We start from the raw sequence: 18,973 nt of genomic DNA, 5'->3' as shown, positions 1-18,973 counted from the left end.
CTTGTCTCTTATTGAATTTAATCTTGTCTCTCCCGATAACTCTTTTCTCACATTTCTCTCTCTTACATCACGTAGATCCTCGCCTACATTCCCGAAACCATACCACTGACAGCGTTGGATTAGGGCTAAGTGGCTATCCACGTGATATCTATTACTCGATCTCATCGAGTCAGCGCCAAGCTGCCGATTTTCTATCTCCAGCTTTTCCCCGTATCAACGTCAGATATGACCCGCCAATCAGGTGGGCGCATTCACCAGTATGATTAAGTGGAGTGCCAACGCAGATAACGTCTCCTTGCGAGTCGAGTGCTTCAACGCAAATGATAGGCGCACATACCCCAGGCTCGAGCCTGGCTTGATCCACAGAGGGCTTATCGCATGCGACGTAAGAGGATTCGGATCCTGGCCGATATAGTCTTGGAGGGCCAGGGTCATTATATCATAAAGTCACATTCCTTGCTTTGAGTACTCTCGGTCTTTTTTTTTGTTCAACTTCCCCGCAATTCATAGCTTTGTACTGAACACCCTCTTTTGAATACTTTCCTCTGGGGCTTCTCGTTGTATTTCTTGTACCGGCTCTTGTGCAACTATAGCTATTGGCAGCTACAGACTTGGCATCATGTCCAAGCTCAAATGGATCCTCCACAAGGCGGCGGTAGAGAGTGAGCCGGGGCTCACTAATGCCCAGATGATGTTGACGAACAGTGATTTACGGCCAGGTGAGACTATTCAAGCTTGGGAATTCTTGTCTGTGAATCAAGAATGCAGACGCTGATCGGTGAGAATCGCACTATAGTGGACCCGGAACGACGTCAATGGAAATGGCTGAACTATGTTGCTTTCTGGATTGCGGACTCGTTGAACATCGTCAGTACCTCTGGACGGTACCTGATACAAGCTGAGCGGCACCTAACACAAGACATAGAATACATGGATGATTTCCTCCTCCATGATCGTTGATGGACTTTCCTGGTGGCAGTCCTGGATCTGTGTCTGGGTTGGATACTTTGTGGCAGCGTGCTTTGTGTGTCTGACTGGTCGCATTGGCGCTGTTTATCATATCTCTTTTCCAGTCGCAGCTCGAGCTTCATTCGGAATATGGGGCTCTTTCTGGCCTGTGCTGAATCGCGTGGTGATGGCGATTATTTGGTATGGCGTGCAAAGCTATATCGGAGGTAAGTGTCTCTGTGTTTCGGTGATTGCATACATACTGATACATTGACTTCTAGGCCAGTGTGTGACTTTGATGATCGAGGCGATCTGGCCCAGCTATCGGAATCTTCCCAATGGCCTCCCGGCCAGTGCTGGCGTTGATACTAAGAATTTTGTCAGCTTCTTCTTGTTCTGGCTGCTCTCGCTTCCAGCTCTGTGGTTCCCTGTTCACAAAGTCCGCCATTTGTTCACCGTCAAGGCCATTTACTCCCCTATCGCCGCCATTGCTTTCTTTGCTTGGGCCATCTCCCGTGCTCATGGTCTCGGTCCGATTATTCACCAGTCTAACACCGTCCATGGAAGCGATCTGTCATGGGCGATGGTGAAAGGAATCATGTCATGCATCGGTAATTTCGCAGCTCTGATCATGAACGACCCCGATTTCTCCCGTTTTGCACGAACGCCGAAGGATGCATTGTGGTCCCAGCTATTTACCATTCCCATCGGCTTCGGTGTCACCTCCTTCATTGGTATCATCGTCTCCTCCTCCTCGTCGGTAATCTTCCACGATGGCTATACCTGGAATCCCCTCGATCTCCTCGAAAAGTTCCTGGATGGTGCCAGTTCTGGCCAACGCTTTGGCATCTTCATCATTGCCACTGGATTTGCCCTAGCCCAGCTTGGAACCAACATCTCCGCCAACTCGATCTCAGCAGGAACTGATCTGGCTGCACTACTACCACGGTATATGAATATCCGACGCGGCAGTTACATCTGCGCCATCGTTGGTTTGGCCATGTGCCCAGTATGTCATTCCCCCTGAGTGTATCTCAGACCCCTCAAACTTAATGACCGAGACTAACAAATGCCCCCAGTGGAACCTTGTCTCAACCTCAAATAACTTCACAACCTACCTCTCCGCCTACTCCCTCTTCCTCTCCGCCATCGCCGGCGTCATGATCTGCGACTACTACATCGTCCGCAAAGGCTACCTAAACATCCACTCCCTCTACAGCGCTAGCAAATCAGACGCCTACTACTACACCTTCGGATTCTCCTGGCGCGCCTACACCGCCTACATCTGCGGTATCATGATCAACATCGTCGGGTTTGCCGGCGCCGTTGGCCCCAAGGTCCCAATCGGGGCGCAATATATCTACAACGTGAATTATTTCACCGGTGTGATCGTTTCCGGTACGGTGTACTTGGCCTTGACCTGGCTCTTCCCCGTTCCTGAGACAAGCACTGTCTGGAATGAGGTTGATATTGATACTGAGGATCTCTCTATTGCTGGCAAGGATCCTGAAGACTTGGAGGGGCGGGGTGATGCTAGTCGGAGGTCATATGATGATGTGCTTGCGGATCAGGAGCAGGATCGGAAAGGTATGAGGGCTTCGGGGAAGAAGGTTCGAAAGGATTTTGGCATGTGAGCGGTTATTCTTGATATCGGTTTTGATGCCCTCTTCATAGAGCTGGCTTGGATGTGTATATATACTAATGGTTTCAGTTATTTGGATATGATGAGATGATAATTGATTGACGCTTGGGTTGCTGAAGCTTCCCAAGAAGCAGCATCTTGGAGATTTCTTTTTTTTTCTATGATTTTTCTTGCTGTCGCTTTTGCGAATTAGGATACAAAACTACGAGATTAGGCCATTCCCCTAGGTACCTGGGTAGGTGCATAAGTAGCTAGTTTGGGTTCTCCCATGGAACCGGAGTGGAATTTACTCAGGGGAATTGAAAGTGAAAGATCAGGACATGTTTTTGATTTAAATCATGCTTCTTAATTCAAAGGGGAAACAAAACTCAAGGAGACACCTCGTACGGTACGGTCGTTTGGTGAATACCAGTCTACCAATTCTTTGAGACGAAGATAGCCATTCATTGATAGCTTCTCGCTCTCTGTACAATATATCGTACACGCTTGCAAGCCTTTCTTTAGCGGCGCAGGGCATCTCTGATAGGGGAGTCACCACGGCGGAAGGAAGCTAAGTTCAAGTTAGCTCAGTCACACGTTTAGGCTTGGGAGTTCGGGGAAAAGCGGATAGCCGGGCCACTATTGATGGATCTGTAAAGCTCGAAGCCGAGAAAAACACAACGAGTAGTAACCATCCGAGCTCAAAAGAGCTGATCCCACAGTGGCCAGCAGATCCGACTTTACCAGAAATCTCTCCAGGAGTCGGGAAACCGAAGGAAATATAGATATGAACATACCATCAGCCTCTTCCCAAGCACGTCCGGCACCGAAACCGAGACCAACCCAAGCGGGCCAAGCTCTCCGCTTGAACAGGAGGACGGAGAAGACAACACCGAAAGACAGACCGAGGGAGGACTTGATGATCACGGAAGAGATGGCGCGGTCCCACTAAGCATTCAAAGTTAAGGTCAGTCAATATGCTCGTACATCTTTGCTATTAAACAGAAACAACTCTTATATAATTCAAGAGCATGATTGTTTGCGCTAAATCCCCATTCGGGAGTCCCGGCTACCTCATACCTTCTCGTTAAGCAAAGCTTCGCTGACAGGCTTGGTAGCCCGCGCGATCGGCCCGGATTCACTGGATTCAGCCATTGCGATAAATCTGCCGACAAAAATGTGAGCGTCAATTGAGCCGGAACCAGGTCCGAGGGCAAAGCACAAACCTGTTGCAATGATGTGGAATTAGAGAAATGAATGGAGGCGTGGGGGAGTGCAAGGAGTTGAAGTTCAGCGGACCGAGTCGACTCGCTCAAAGGCGGTCGGAGCATTCCGCGGGTTTTTCTTCTTGGTCACTTTTTTTTTTCTTCCTCGACAAATAACCACTCACGTACTCGATTAATTAGCTTTTTTCGAGATGCCGTTGCTTGCGGAGGTAAGTACATTATCATCGCATAAGCTTTGTCCCTTTTTCCCTGGTTTCTAACGTGTCGCGCTTCAGCGTCCGCGCTCATCGCAAGAGGCGCTCCTCCGCCTCGAGAAAGGCACCGCCAGTCCGACTACCCAGATTCATGAGGCGGCACAGATTCTTGGTATAGATTTGACTCTTTGTGAAAGTCACCCGGAGGTTCACCGAGATGTTCAGATCAAAAACAACGCTACGCCGAAGGAGGAATGGGTTTTACGATGGCTTTTGAAAAGACTGAGGAGTGGGAAGAACTATAGGGTGGATGCGGCTTCATATCTTTTGCTACGACAATTGATCGACCTGATTTCGCCCAAGAATCTCGCTGCTATTCTCAAGGACCAAAAGTTCATTTCGATTCTATGTGATACCCTCGAAGATTTGGAGGCTGACATCTTTGCCGGTCTGGGGAATGAACTTGCAACCCTAAGCTCTGATTCTGAGTCTAGCAACACCCTGTCTGGAACCCCGCCCAGTGATGATAGCCGAGGAAACAAAGGGAAAAAAAGAAAGAGAATGACGACCGAGAATGATGCAGACGCCATGGACGTGGATGTGGACGAGCCCCGGCAGAACCCCGCAGCATGCTTCCTCGCCTTCATTCGCGCTCTAGACTGTCTATACGGATTTGTGGCACTAGCGCAACGCACATTAGGCACCGATGGTGTGGCAAACTCCCATTTGAAGCTTGCGCTGAGGGGTGAACCCGAACCTGTCGCCATGTTTCTGGGTCGATCTTTCCGAGTAGCTGCCGTGGCTGCCAAGCAGTTTTCGCACGAGGGGAAAACAACTGATCTTCAACACCTGCTCTATGTGTTCCCCTCGGCTGTGGAATTGTGGGAATCGAGATCCTACCGTCAAGACGATACGGACAATAAAGCCAGCAATGAGTTTTTCGCGAGACATTGCTTCGCCCACGCCCTCAGATTGCAGATCTGCCTTCGATCCGCCAAGCTTGACACAGATGAGCGAGCCCATCTTCTACATGCCATTGAACGTATCAATGCCCTTCATGTCTTGCTTCCAGCTCGTGCGGCGTTCTTTGAGCGCGGAAGCTCTGGTATCGATTATTCTCAAGAGGAGCCTGATTGGAGCTCCGTCAAACCAGTGACCGATACATTCAGACCCATCATCCGCGAGTTTGCTGTGGCTAAGGAAAACAAAGCAGCCAACGATGCTTGTATTCATCCTTGGCGATCAGTGGAGCTTCTTCCTGAGCTTTTCGATAACGCTGTGCGTGCTGTCCCGAGAGATGTGTTCCGAAGACAGACTCACGAAGCTCCATGGTTGGAGACCTTGTTTGTTGCTGTTGCAGAGCTGGCATTTTCTACTGCAAAGGAAGAAGATTTCGCTACATTCTCTTCCAAGTTCATCTCGGTATTGGAGCAACTCCTCCAGGTAGCTCTCGACAGAAAAGTCGGTCTTTCTCTTCACACAATTCTGGCTCATGCCAACTATACTGGTCTTTTCGAACAAGGCCTTGAGAAAGTTCAGTGGAATGTCACAGCTCTGTTCATCAGTCTTGGTGTCGATATCTTCCTACCAAACTCCGGTTTGCGTGATTCGCGCAAGCTTCTTGATGCATTGCTCGAGAAGATCCTATTACAGTGGCGCGAAAGCGGTACTAGGGCTCGGAAGGACTACGATACAATCAAGAGCAAGGTTTTGCTGCCACTTTTGCGAGGCTTCGCTGCGGCAAGAGATCTGCCCAATTTCATGGAATTGTGGCACAACCAACTCGTCATTGTGGAGGAGGCTCGCCAGGAAACCCCTAATCTGAGTCTATTCTCTGTCTGGGAAGATGATGACTTGTCGGATATTTACTCAGAGCTGATGCGGACTTCCCTCGCCGAGTCACATGTTGCTGCCCAGATGCGTACTGCTGCTAGCGAGACCCGAGCCGATAATGGCAAGGTTGCCGCAACTCCCCTGTCTTACGCAAAATTCGTCATCGTGGAGGCAAGCTTCCGTGGCCGAGTTTCGCAGTTCCCGGAATCGGACCAGATCTTGACTACTCTTCTAGAGACTATCACCTCAACTCTGTCGTCCAAGCAGGCCCTGCACTGGCGATGGCGTCTGTGGCGGCTGGTTCGGAATCTTCTGGAGAACACACTGGAATCGGCCGATAATACCATGACAAATGCAGTCTTGTCACTGGTAGAAGTTGCCGCAAAGACCATTCACCGCAACCACAAGGACCTGACCAAGGTTCAACTTGCCTCGCTCGAGTCATGGGAGGCTTACCGGTTCGCAATTGCTGCTCTCAAGGCGCAAGCTAGTGGTGAGCAGCTCAGCTCGTTTGTGAAAGCCACCAAGGATGTCACAAACCTCATTACTTCCATTTCAGCCAAGGATGCCAAGAAGTCGATGAAGGCACCTTGGAACGGCCGGACAGATACTGTGGATTCTCAAACAACACTTGGCCTGGCTTACTTCCTGGCCCTTGTCAGAGTCCCAGAAGTTTGGAGTCTTATTCCTGCCGATGACCGAACACGTCTGTTCCAGCACATTCTGTCCCTGGCAGCTGCTCAATATCATTTGTCCACATTGCCCTTGGAGGCTGTTGCGGAAGAAGCACGGTTCCTCCAGGCGTGGGCGAGTGTGGTCTGCCACGAATATATGCTCAATGCTCCGTTCATTGTCTCTGATCTTTCCCTTCTGCTCAACGAGAGCATCGAGCAAGATCCCTCCAATCGCCGACTGCTTGTCGAGAGCTTGCAGCGGATTCCGGCTCCGTTGATCACCCGAGGACTGAGAACCGCCATCTTGAACAAGTTGCAAACCGTTCTGCTTCAACAGGATAACTCTGCTGAAGTTATGGTTGGAATTCTGACGATGATGGCCAAGTTGGCCGCCATGCCCAAATGCGATGCCACACTGACCAGCGACTGGGAGCCTATCTGGACTGCCGCTCGAGCCCTCCCATTGGAAGGCAATGATCTCGACCTTCAGATCATGAAAGCATTCCGTAGCCTATACCGCGCGGTATTGTCCAAGCTCCTGGGTCTGTCGGAAGAGGACCGCAACAAGCTGTTCAAGAAACTTTTCACACGGGCTTCAAAGCAAGCCTCGAAAATGAGACAAGTGGAGCGTGACTCCATGACTTGCTTCCTTTTGCGGTTGACTTTGTCAGAACTCTGGATCCACCGCAAGCAACTGCAGACAGCCTTCTCGGAGAAGGAACTGGCTGACTGCCGCGCAAAGGTGTTTGACTTTGTGTTGGCTGACATGAAATATGTCAAGGACCAGTGCAGAAAGCAGAAGATGGAGGAGACAATCACTCTGATCAAGACCATTGATGCTCTTGAAGACTTTGAAGATCTGGCCACCAACAACATCGAAGTGGAGAAGTTCTTGTCCAAGATCGAGAATTACATGGAGATGACTATTGATTCGGGACCGTCGCGATTAATCCGACGCCGTCTTCTTGCCAGCAAGGGACCAGAGAAGAGCATCGCTCAGCCTGTCCTCCAATGCGCTGAGACCCTCTCCCTGCAATCCCTCTACGCCGAGGACCAGCAACTCTTCATCCGATCCACCACTGAACGCTTCCGCTCTATGTCCGTGGAGAAGATCACTCAAACAATCTGCGAAGTCCGAGGACTTGGCTTGATCGGTGAAAACGCCGGCTACAGGCTTCTCGTCCTCTACCTCGCCGTTTCCTCCCTCTCCCCCGTCGAAGACAAAGAGAGCGCCACAGCACGAGAAATCTCCCTCCTCTGCACCTCCCTCGCCGAGGCAATCCCGCAAAGCACAAGCATCGACCAATTCTGCTTCGCATGCGAATGCCTCGACCTCCTCCTCCGCAACCAAACCCGCAGTCTCTCCCAATGCAACATCGACAGCATCCTCGCCGCCATCGCCAGCGCCTCCTCCAAAATCGGCCCACAGATCTCCCCAGCCTACGCCCCAACAATCTTCACCCGCCTCTGCCGACTCATGGGCGTCGTCCTCAGCCTCCAACGCCTGAAGATCGGCGGCCGCTTCCACCTCGTCGTAAACGCCATGCAACGCCTGCTAGGCTGTCTCTTCGCGCGCTCCCGCAAACGCGGCCGCACCGCCCGCCAGACAACCCTCTCGCAGCCCTTCTGGCTCGCTCCCCTCGACGCCTCCCACGCAACCTTCTACACCCGTCTCCTCACCTCGCTCTGCGACCCCACCGTCTCCGCCGTCCTGCGTCCCCAACCCGGTGCCTCGCGCGAGGCCCTGACCGACCAGACCAAGAAGGCGAAGCGCATCGCCGGCCAGTACCTCCAGTACGTCGTCATGGAGTATGCGCAGTGCTCGCTGCGCGGGTCGCTGTCGCCGGATGTCAAGGCTGCCGTCATGCCTGGTCTTCATGCGGCTCTGGATGTTATGTCGAAGGAGTCTATGCGTGCGCTTAACGCTGCGCTGGATGTCTCTGGTCGTGCGGTGTTCAAGTCTCTCTATGATGACTACGTGAAGTTTGGAAAGTGGAATAAGGGTTGATTTTGAGTGGGAAATTAAAAATGTTATCTGTATACTAGTTTTTTTGTTTAAGAATTATGATATCCCCCAATGCATTGATGATCATCATATCGAATTCAAGTTAAGATATAAAATAGAGTATAGAACATCGGTATGTATAGGATGTTGATCAACTTTGTGTTTGTGTTGACTTGGCAGTTGGTCTTGCGTGAATGCTTATCCTGGCTTGGACGAGCTGGTCGGTTGCGAAACTTCGTGGAAGCTTTTAGTTTCTCTTTACTTTTGTTGCTGGGTTTAGATCGGTCTCCTGCTACTTTTCACCGCATATTTCATTTATATGTTGCCTCTGCTGCATACATATATCGATGAGGTCTTGGCCACTTTCAAGTTAGATCACAAGTGTACGACTAGAAGATGCAGAATACACTTCACAACATGATAAAAAGTACAATACGGAATCAAGCAAGCATAATCTATCACAGGCAAGTACATTCAAACACGCATTCTATTACTGTGGCCGTCTAGAGCGGAGACTCTAGATAGGGTATCATAAGACATCATAAATCATACACAAACGATGGAAGTCGCCGCGGGAAAGAGAAGAGAGCAGAGAAGAAGATCGGTAAATCATCAAGCCATAGATCATCTAGATCATGGAAGTCTCCAGGGTGCGCGGGCTCAGACAAGGCACGGATACATTGTCCAGCACGGGAATACGCGAGAGCGGAGACGTAGCGGAACTTGGATGCGAGACATGGCGTGACATCTGGTTCTGTTGCTGCGCTGTATCTTCAATCGGGTGCTCTGGAATAGGCATGTCCAAAGAGAGTCCGTTGTGGCCGCTATGTGTGAGACATCCGACACAACTGCAGTCGCTGCCGCATTGGCAGCTGCCTGTCACGTCCGAACAGGCACTTGGTAGCCCAACTGGATATTCCAGGGTATAATACTCCGAGGGGTGCATCAATTGTTGATTCATGTGGTGATTTGATGACAGAGGAGAGGAATATCCGCTGGGTAAGGTGGAATTGGGATCCGAGTAGCTATCGAATGACATCGGCTGGAAGCCATGGTCCATTGTAGGAGTAGCGTGCATGAAGTAAGGGAATGATGTCGAAGGTGTGCCTACCGCCTGGTAAGGCGAGACTTGGTAAGGGTTAATGATTTCAGGATTCTTTTCGTCGCCGTTGGATGTGATCATGACACCCATTTCTTGCACATGCTTCCGTGTGGTGGTATTGAAAGGATGAGCAGCACACCCAAGACATTGGCAGTCTTCTCCACAGCTACATTCGTGACAAGGGTCGCCACCAGGTGGTGCAGTGGGGAAAGACTCAGAGTCATCGAGCATGTATTGTCCCATAGAAGGGTCGGTGATTCCAAGACCATTCATGGGGTTTGAATACGCCATGGGCGGGGGTGATGTTACATTGGGCGATACCCCAATCTGGAACATCGATCCCTGGGATTGTGGCGGTAACATGCCCAAGTACCCAGTATGGAAAGTGTGTTGCTGAGGATGTGCTTTAGGCAAGTTAGGGTGCATGTAGTTCTCATGCGTGGGGATTGTCGGGGTTTGCCACGAAGACATCTGTGGAGTTGAGAATTGTGTGTATGTCTGGTCATCCCAAGCAGTAGATTGTTGAAGTTGCTGCGAGTCGGCCTCCGGGTACACGGCTTGGTTCGTTGTAGAAGGCCGAGATCCTCCGCAGCAAGATCCTCCATTCTGAGCCGATGCAGGAGCCGGGGCCGGGATAGGCGCCTTGGGCTTTTGGGAACAACAGCTTGACACTTGGGGAGACTGGGATTTTGGTCTGCTATGCTCTTGAGATGAGGGCGTCGTTCGATTTTGTGCCGAGGCAATGGGAGACGTGTATGAATCATCAAGCCCTGGTTGCGCGGGGAAGTTCGGAAACAAGTTCGGTGTTCCGTCCTCAATCTTCACATTGTCTCTCATGTTTTCCAATGCCCTTGCTATGTTTTCAGGTGCTGCTTGCATGGTGCTCTGTCTTCTTCCAGACTTTTGGACCTTGCCTGCTGGTGACGATGTGGAAGCCATGGAAGATGGGGGAGACTGAGTTGGCTCGGTGGCATCCATGGGAACTTTATAGAGCGGTCGGCATAAACATGATGAACCTGGGCAAAGTTAGTACAGGCAAACATATGCATAGCAGTTTGGTAACAAAGATATCTATACCTTTCGGGATGCGGACCATCACAGCATATGTTTTCTGGCAGCTGCAAGTCCCTTTCGGGTGGGGGCATTTTGCAAGAGGGCGCCCAGCTTTAGGAACCTTCATCATCAGTCTATCGAAGTGTTGACATTTTGATGATCGGTGTCCTCGAATGCATGGTTCACTAGTGTAACTCATTAGCGCGGTTTCATTCATAATACACGCTATATTCTTACCAGGACCACTTAGCACCTTCTTCGTCGAGAGGCATATTGGCGATGAGATATGTATGATTCCGTCCAAGTTGGCTGTCGTGAGACGCAAGATTGGTTCGTAGTGTCGCAACTGCGAGTCGCGGAATCTAACGAGTAGTACCCCGCGCATGCGATCACCCGTTTCCGCTAAGGCCGTCTGACGCTTCGTGCTCTGCAACAAGCTAAGCCATATGTATGTCACCCGTGTCAAGTCGGATTTCAAAAGCTGATCAGAGCAAAAGGTGGAGTCAAGCCGGAGCGAAGTGGAGGTTCGGTTTGAACGTTTGAAGCGGGAAAGACCGGGGTGATGTGATCGCACCAACCCCGAGGACCACGATGTGAGCAATGAGAAGAACTAGGATACCAGGATCATGGAGACCATGGAAATCAAGCAATAGTGACCTTCAGACTGTTCCTCAAGGATCAGACGGAAAAAGAGGTGCGGGGAGGACGGTACCTGGGAATTAGGTAAGTCAGACAATGGCTTCCTATTCGGGCTTGGCGTCCTTTCGGAATTGTTTCGATGACGGCACTTGGACTCTTTTGGACTTGCGACTTGCGCCTTTGGAAGCTCCGTCAACCACCTTCACAATGCCCCCCAGTGCTCCCGATGGCTCTCCGGAAGAGACCAAGGCCAGTCCTTTCTTCACAGTACCCGCTCCTATCAAGCGTCTCTTCGACAATTTCCCACTGATTACCTATCCCGCCAACGAGATCCCTCGACGCTTGAAATCGCACGACAATGTTAACCAGCTGTTCGTGTTCACCGATGCGCGTGGTGCACGAGATGGCAGGCCCTCCTTTAATCCTCAATGTCTCAAATGGCAGGTTCGTGCCGTCTAAACTCGCATGCAAGGATGCGCGTAGCCGTCTATGTCGGAACCAGACTGATCAGTCTTGCTCTAGGCATACTTGAAATTCGTCGGAATTGACTTCGAGATCACCTCGTCCAACAATCATGCCTCGCCGACGGGTGCCCTGCCTTTCCTCCTTCCCTCGCTGCCTACAGATACCTCGAACCCAATCCCTTCACACAAGCTCCAAAAATGGGCAATTGAACAAATGCACTGCGAGGAAGAACAGCAATTGAACATGCGATTTGAGGTGTATTCCTCGCTGCTGGATTCCCGGATACGCAATGCTTGGGTAGGCTAACAACCTCGTCACAAAAAAAAAAGCCGAAGCTCGAAGGGAGTGCTAACCAACGTGGCTAGTTATACATGCTTTACTTAGATAGCGAGAACTTTGAGGCAGTCGCACGCCCACTCTACGTGAACTCCACAACCTCGAACTCCGCCGTACGCGCTGCTCTCGGTCGCCAACTCCAACAGGCCGCCCGCGACGAACTTCTCAAGACCGCACGCTACATCGACGCCGCTGATCTAGAAGGTGATGCAGCCGGCGCATTCGAAGCGCTATCCACCCTTCTCGGCGAAGATGAGCACTTCTTTGGCCGACCAAACCCAGGCCTCTTCGATGCCAGCGTCTTCGCCTACACACAACTGATCCTGGACGACACAATGGGCTGGAAACGAAACCGACTGGGGCAATTGCTCAAAGAGCACTCCAATCTTGTACAACATCGCGACAGACTACTTAAATTCTTTTAAATGTATACCAGCGACATCTGATCTTGAAAATGGACTCATTCCAAAAAGAACAATATCTCTGATTTGCCTTGTTATCTCTTCTTAACAAAACAGACTCCAAACCAAACCCTGATCCCAACCCATTTCTTCGCCCTTGAGCCTAGAACGTCCGCCAACTCCTCATCAACTGCCCTAACAACCACCCCATCTTCCCCCGCCCCAACAACCTCCTCAACCTCAAACCCAGCCCCCTTGGCCGCATCTAACACATCGGCAATACCATGACAATAACTCGTAGGCCGAACCTTAAGCCCATTACCATCTGTAAATCCCGCCTGGCTGCGCATCCCCATCTCAGCATGCATATTCGTCACAAGCAAGTACCCTCCAGTTCTCACAATCCCCGCCACAGCATCAAAGAACCGCGCAAGCGGGATATGCTCCAGCACCAGCGTGGATATCACACCAACAGCTCGTACCGAGCGCAGCGAAACCGGAAGCTGTGACTCCAACAGATCCGGACGCAGGAGGTCGAAAATACCAAGTTCAACTTCTGTCGCAGTAGTCCGAGTGCTGTTGGATGTATACTCCCGCATCGCGGTCCGTGCTACTTCCAGCATCCCACGAGAAGCATCCAGCCCGATCACAGAGAAGGGCGTGATCTTGGCTGTATCCAGGGCGGCGAGGAGCTGGATTGTGTTGCGCCCTGTGCCACAGCCTAGGTCAACCAGGATCGGAGTTGTTGGTTGTAGTTCGCTTGGTTGGACGTTGCGTACGCGGTCGATGAATTGGGGTAGCAATGACTGCATCTCGAGTGTATCGAGGCGTTGTAGGAAGTTGCCATCTGTATCGTAGACCTGGATTGAGTGTCAGCCAAGTAGATATAGTAAAATGCCTAGGGAGTTTCAGGGTTCATTGCATGTGTATGGAACTAGAGAACTGGGGACGTGTATAGGTGCTAACCTCTGCCCATTTATCATATGCTTCTATTGTGTCAACATATTGGGTTGGCTGTGAGTCTCCGGAAGCCTTTTTAGCTAGCAGTTCCTGGATGGTCTGGGTCATTTTGGGGTAAAAATCGGTTCTGATATTGGGAAGGATTGGTAGTCATTTTGAATATATAGAGCGCGAATCTCCGCTAACGCTTGGTCTTTCTCCACTCTCAGGTGAGAACTGGGGCATACTAGCGAAATAGTCCGTGCTATATTGAGTCATGCACTAAATATGACTCATGGCTCTCGATCGCACTTATAAATGGGGGAGTTGTGGGACATGATCTTACGAGGCGGGGATAAGCGAAAGGCTAGTTGAAGGTGGAGTATACAAAGTCTAGAATTCAAAATGTTTAAAAGCAATTATACGAGGAATTGTTGGCCATGAGAAGATTTTGAGATTTTAAGCCGGTCACAGAGAAGATTCGTACATATTCATGTCGCCGTTAGATGAGAGACACAAGGAAAACGAAAAGGAAACGAAGCCCGGGGAGAGAGCACACTAGAGAGGTTGAGACAAATCCGGATTGAAGGAGGAATACAAGGAGCATAAGACAAAAAAGGCAAGAGGGAAAGACACCAGTCCAGGAAAATGCATAAATGCCGTACCGGACGGACCATAAGTCAAACGCTCAGAAAGAAGCGAACAAGAAGCTTGGAGAAAGGAAAAAAAAAAGAAAAAGGGTCAAAAAGAAATGGGAAAAGAAAAGGAGAAGAGAAAACAACCAAATACCCGCACCAGACGTTGCGCTTCATGCAGTGAGTGAATCATCGCTTATCAAATCATTCAATAAACTGTTGCTCCGAATGGAGCCGTCTCCTTCAAGTCCTCCACGAGGTCCTCGACGTTGTTCAGATATCTTCCCAGAAGAGCCTGCTTCTCGTCTGTCGTACGTGTATCCCGGCTCATCTTGCTTGCAGCATTGGCGACGGCGTTTCCGCTGCGTGAGAAGGGGCCAGGAAGTTTGCTCGGGCTGCGCTGCAGACCGGACGGGGGAGACGTTGGTGCGGGAGTCGGTGTCTCTGGCATCAAGTAGAAGTAAAGAAATTCGACCAGCTTAAGCTTCACTTCGCGGGAGGTGGCACGTTGTTTGAACAGTGATGTAACAGTGAGAAGGCCATCAAGGTCTTCAAATGTGCGTGTGTTCGCTGGACAGTCCAGCAAGGCCGTGACGAGTGTGAGTAGCGTTGCTGATTGCACGGCTGGACAGTTGATCGGGTCAAGAAGGTCAAGGAGGAGGTTCATGTAGATCTCGCGGGCGAAAAGGGTGCGTGATCCACGGTGGAGAAGCAGAGCGCCTTGGATTAGATCCAGCGTGCATACTATCAACATGTCGTTTGTGCCGTTGCTTCCTCGCCCTAGGAGGCGTTCGAGACAGGACACTAGACGCATTGCAACTTAAAAAACAACATGAGTCAGTATGTGTATTACGGTTCAAATGGAACCTCCAAATACTTACTGTTCCATTGAAACCCTTCTTGCAGTTTGGAAAACTCTCGAAACGCTGGATCATCTCGCAGTTCGGACAGGGTCTTCGGCACGGGCTGTATATCGGGGGACATGCGAGACCTCCGATCGGCTACGGGCTTAGCTTTGGACAGACATATTTGTGCGAGTAGTCCCTCGACCTGGCGCAACCCTTTGCGGATCTTGCTCGGCTCGTATGAGGAGAGGTAATCGAACGAATGGGCCAACAGAGCCTCCATGAGTGATAAATCAGAAAATGAAAATGATACAGCTGCTCAACAGCTTCCGTGGAGCAAAAAGAAAGTACCCTCGAGCATTCTTATATGGAAAACAACAAAAAGGCCGAGTGGAGCAGGTCCGTGTTGGGGCTGATGAGGTCAGTTGGGCCCTTTTGCAGTAAATAAAGGGCCGTTGCCCCGGACAACTCGGACAAACCAAGGAACTCATCACACTCTTGGGGTTCTTAGCTCTGCTTTAGATCGGCCCTGGCGTCAATCACAAGTCTAATGTTAATTTTAGTCCGATTGGGCTGTGGCTACCTGAATCGAGTGTCGCCGGAGCTCCAGAGCGAGCATATATTGGCCTTGCTTTCACCGGTCTCCGTTGCTATAGTGAGGATGCGTTGTAAAATCCTTTGAGCCAACAATTTCTTTATTTGTTGCTGCGCCACTAGAATGATGGCCTATCAGGCGAAAGAAATTATTTGGCCCGGGCAATCGAATTGACGTATCGCATTCCAAATCCTTGCAGCCCCATCTGGACCATGACTTGAGCCCTGGTCATTCCAGGGCTAGAGTCCGCTAGCTCAGGGCTGGGGACTCGGATTAGTCATGGATCTCAGCCTTCAACAGCCCTGGAGGGCCTCAGATCCAAAGTACGACGTTGGACGACAGCATGGTTGGCGCCTGTGCTCCGTAAATGTGCAGCACACTAAATGTGCATCACCCAGAGGGGCACAATGGGGGTTGATGTCAGCGGCACCCGCAGACGATCGCAGAATCACAAGCTACTAGCTCCACCCCTCACCTCACCCCTCTATCTCCCTATTACTTCCACCCTCACATATCCAACCATGAACTCATTACCCTTCCAACCGCCCAGTCCTGTACCTCCTCGGACAAGCTCAGCAAATGCAATAAATGGCAGCGGAAGCCCCTCTCACCGGCGCAAGCTGTCGGTAGCAGACGAAGAGCCGTCCACGAAAACCGGACACCGGCGCAACAAGTCCAGCGTGGACGGCACCAAATACAAGGATGGGACATGGTCTCTAAAGAACGATAAAATCCTGATGGGCCCATACGACTATGTAGCCGAACATCCAGGGAAAGATATTCGTCGCCAACTGATCCATGCTTTTAACTCATGGCTGCAGGTTCCGCCAGCGAGCCTAGCAATCATCACCAAGGTCGTAACGATGCTCCACACATCGTCGCTTCTGTGAGTCAGAACACCCGCTCCATGCTGTACCCCGATGCTGACTGCGCTCTAGAATCGATGACGTCGAAGACAACTCCCTCCTCCGTCGTGGCATCCCCGTCGCACACAGCATCTTCGGTACAGCGCAGACAATCAACTCCGCAAACTACGTCTATTTCCTCGCGCTGCAAGAAGTGCAACAACTCAATAACCCGGCTGCGATCAACATCTACGTGCAAGAAATGCTGAACCTGCACCGCGGACAGGGGATGGATCTCTTCTGGCGCGACACGCTCACCTGTCCGACGGAAGACGAGTACCTGGAAATGGTCGGCAACAAGACGGGTGGACTCTTCCGACTCGCGGTCAAACTCATGCAGGCCGAGAGTACGACGGGCAAGGACTGCGTCGCACTGGTGAATGTCATGGGTCTGATTTTCCAGATCTGTGACGATTACCTCAACCTCTCGAATACGGTGTATACGGCAAACAAGGGCTTCTGCGAGGACCTCACAGAGGGCAAATTCTCCTTCCCGATCATCCACAGCATTCGCTCCAACCCCTCGAATCACCAGCTGATCAATATTCTGAAGCAAAATACTCAGGATGCAGAGGTTAAGCGCTATGCGGTGCAGTATATGCACAGCACGGGCAGTTTTGCGCATACGCGACGGGTTGTCGAAGATCTGCGGGACCGCGCTTTCTCCTTGATTGAGACGATGGATACAACACCGAAGATCAATGGGGCCGGTGATGGGCAGATGGTGCGCGCTATTGTGGAAAAGATTGTGGAGTCGACGCTATCGGACCCCCGTGCGCACTAGCTTTTGTGACATGTATATCTTTTTTCCCAAGTTTTTCTCTTTTCGGCATCAACCTGCGAGGTTGTATTTTTGGTGGATATACCCTGTTATCTGGTTTCTCAGAAAGTTGGCTATGTAGCTACGAACGTTAACGATGATACGATTTATGTCAATGATCTTGGAACCCATGAGAAAATAAATGGTGGTTTCATTAGGAACAATGTGCATGTTCGTATAAATGTAAGGGTATAACCACATCCCTGCCATGAGTCATGTCGAGGCTGAACCTGAAATCTACCGAGTATGGTAGATGATCTAGTAACGCAAAACCAAAAAAACACAAACAGTCAAACACTCCACTCCGTACAGTAACATCGCTATACACACCAAACCACAAGATTGCCCCACTGCCGAGATGTCGACGGTGGAAGTTCCAACGGGCGCAATCGGGCTATCTTGTGATTTAGGGACCACACCAAACACCAAAAGTACAAGCTCACATAACCACACAGCAAGCCTTCTCGAGCTTGCGCAGGACCTTGGGCAACAGCTCCTTGGCAAGCTCCTCGAGCTCGTCGGGTTGTTGCTGTTGCTGTTGTTGCTGGTGTCCCTGCTGGTATCCCTGCTGTCCCTGGTAATCCCCAGACGAGCCATGGTGACCACTCGAAGAAGGCATAACAGCCTCCCCACCGGTCAAGTTCACATAGATGCGACCGGCGTTTTCCTCAGTGGCATACTGCAGCCCCAACTCACGGCACACCTGCTCGACGCGGGGCTTGATTTTCTGAACGTGGTTGGCGGAGTGGTTTCCCTTGCCGACGATACTAAAGTGACAAGCGGTGTTAGTCGAGTCCAGTCCAATGCGTGGGTTTCCCTGCCCGTTGTGTGGAACTTAAAGAACGCGCGCGCCACTTACACATGGAGATGGTCCTGTCCATGCGACTTGGCGTATTTAATCCGCTCTTCCAGGATATCCTCCGCCTCCTCGACGAACTGGCCGTGCAAGTCAATTGTATCGTCCGCAACGCGCCCATTGGCGTTATTCTCACGGAAAATAAACTCCGACGCTTGCTTGTTGTACGCCTCCATCTTGCGGCCGTGGGCCTTTCCCTCCTCGGAGAGTTGTTTGGCGCCGGCGCCATCGCCGTTCGAGTAGGCTTCTTGGGACTGGGGACGTGTGTTAGAACGGATGAAATGAATGCGATTGCGATTGCGACTGCAATTGGACTGTCGCATACCTGTGCGAAACATTGGCCGCGCTTGGAGGCCTCCTGGCGCGCCAGGTCGCGGAGCCGATCGTACTCCGCCTCGGCGTCGGTGCTGTTCTCGTGGTTGAAGGCTGGGAGATGTTAGCGCTAATGATGCCCGGCGGGAAATTGATGCATTACCCCGAGGGCCCATGTGGGACATTTCGTACGACATGATTAATCTGGGATGATATGAAGGGGGGAAAGGGACGGGTGTCTAGGTACCTTTATGAAGGTGGGGAAAAATCCCGAAAAATCATATCGATCGGGTGTTTTTCCTTGGGTCGTCCAAGGTTATTTTTCGCCCCGATCGATCGAACATCAGCCCCATTAGAACTAAGCCACTTGGTTTAGTAGAGACTTCGATCTCGATGGTGTCTTAGATAGGGTGGACTAGCATGGTTATGGTGGTCTAGATGGGTGGATGGACCTCAAGCTTGGAGTGATCATCGTCAGAAACGGGGAACACTCCAGCCAAAGAGTACTACTCCGTACATGGAGGTACCTAGCGGAGTACATGTCGGTAATTTAATTTCGTATGCAAGTG

General features: G+C 51.0%; 9 protein-coding genes across 9 annotated transcripts; 4 read left to right on the top strand and 5 right to left on the bottom strand.

Moving 5' to 3' along the window:
* Positions 1 to 619: 619 nt before the first annotated feature.
* N7457_000372 (nucleobase cation symporter-1 family protein) lies at positions 620 to 2,576 on the top strand (the record flags this gene model as incomplete). Its single annotated transcript, XM_057171440.1, has 5 exons — positions 620 to 719; positions 797 to 867; positions 926 to 1,175; positions 1,230 to 1,957; positions 2,028 to 2,576. Coding segments are annotated over 5 exons (1,698 nt in total), but the record flags the coding sequence as incomplete, so codon positions are not given.
* Positions 2,577 to 3,090: 514 nt separating this feature from the next.
* Positions 3,091 to 3,724, bottom strand: N7457_000371 (MICOS complex subunit MIC10; the record flags this gene model as incomplete). Its single annotated transcript, XM_057171439.1, has 3 exons — positions 3,091 to 3,140; positions 3,367 to 3,517; positions 3,650 to 3,724. 3 exons carry the CDS (start codon positions 3,722 to 3,724, stop codon positions 3,091 to 3,093), a joined length of 276 nt encoding a protein of 91 aa, XP_057035342.1.
* Positions 3,725 to 3,986: 262 nt separating this feature from the next.
* On the top strand, positions 3,987 to 8,504 carry N7457_000370 (ribosome biogenesis protein URB2; the record flags this gene model as incomplete). Its single annotated transcript, XM_057171438.1, has 2 exons — positions 3,987 to 4,004; positions 4,071 to 8,504. The coding sequence occupies 2 exons, from the start codon at positions 3,987 to 3,989 to the stop codon at positions 8,502 to 8,504; spliced, it is 4,452 nt and encodes a 1,483-aa protein (XP_057035341.1).
* A 625-nt stretch (positions 8,505 to 9,129) lies between these two features.
* On the bottom strand, positions 9,130 to 10,928 carry N7457_000369 (copper fist DNA-binding domain-containing protein; the record flags this gene model as incomplete). The annotated part of the gene is made up of 3 exons (XM_057171437.1): positions 9,130 to 10,619; positions 10,681 to 10,841; positions 10,894 to 10,928. 3 exons carry the CDS (start codon positions 10,926 to 10,928, stop codon positions 9,130 to 9,132), a joined length of 1,686 nt encoding a protein of 561 aa, XP_057035340.1.
* A 574-nt stretch (positions 10,929 to 11,502) lies between these two features.
* On the top strand, positions 11,503 to 12,521 carry N7457_000368 (putative mitochondrial outer membrane protein (Sam35); the record flags this gene model as incomplete). Its single annotated transcript, XM_057171436.1, has 3 exons — positions 11,503 to 11,739; positions 11,818 to 12,057; positions 12,126 to 12,521. The coding sequence occupies 3 exons, from the start codon at positions 11,503 to 11,505 to the stop codon at positions 12,519 to 12,521; spliced, it is 873 nt and encodes a 290-aa protein (XP_057035339.1).
* A 71-nt stretch (positions 12,522 to 12,592) lies between these two features.
* N7457_000367 (class I SAM-dependent DNA methyltransferase) lies at positions 12,593 to 13,565 on the bottom strand (the record flags this gene model as incomplete). The annotated part of the gene is made up of 2 exons (XM_057171435.1): positions 12,593 to 13,357; positions 13,464 to 13,565. 2 exons carry the CDS (start codon positions 13,563 to 13,565, stop codon positions 12,593 to 12,595), a joined length of 867 nt encoding a protein of 288 aa, XP_057035338.1.
* A 714-nt stretch (positions 13,566 to 14,279) lies between these two features.
* On the bottom strand, positions 14,280 to 15,199 carry N7457_000366 (cell division control protein 14; the record flags this gene model as incomplete). Its single annotated transcript, XM_057171434.1, has 2 exons — positions 14,280 to 14,890; positions 14,953 to 15,199. 2 exons carry the CDS (start codon positions 15,197 to 15,199, stop codon positions 14,280 to 14,282), a joined length of 858 nt encoding a protein of 285 aa, XP_057035337.1.
* Positions 15,200 to 16,032: 833 nt separating this feature from the next.
* Positions 16,033 to 17,200, top strand: N7457_000365 (FPP/GGPP synthase family protein; the record flags this gene model as incomplete). Its single annotated transcript, XM_057171433.1, has 2 exons — positions 16,033 to 16,397; positions 16,450 to 17,200. The coding sequence occupies 2 exons, from the start codon at positions 16,033 to 16,035 to the stop codon at positions 17,198 to 17,200; spliced, it is 1,116 nt and encodes a 371-aa protein (XP_057035336.1).
* A 475-nt stretch (positions 17,201 to 17,675) lies between these two features.
* On the bottom strand, positions 17,676 to 18,601 carry N7457_000364 (Smr domain-containing protein; the record flags this gene model as incomplete). The annotated part of the gene is made up of 4 exons (XM_057171432.1): positions 17,676 to 18,003; positions 18,096 to 18,346; positions 18,418 to 18,518; positions 18,568 to 18,601. 4 exons carry the CDS (start codon positions 18,599 to 18,601, stop codon positions 17,676 to 17,678), a joined length of 714 nt encoding a protein of 237 aa, XP_057035335.1.
* Between the last annotated feature and the right edge of the window lie 372 nt (positions 18,602 to 18,973).

This window comes from Penicillium paradoxum (assembly GCF_028828445.1).
Source record: "Penicillium paradoxum strain IBT 22861 chromosome Unknown utg000002l_segment0_segment0, whole genome shotgun sequence".
In the NCBI taxonomy this organism is placed as follows: Eukaryota; Fungi; Ascomycota; class Eurotiomycetes; order Eurotiales; family Aspergillaceae; genus Penicillium; species Penicillium paradoxum.
Note: the sequence above shows the minus strand (reverse complement) of the source record. Positions and strands in the feature narration are given on the sequence as shown.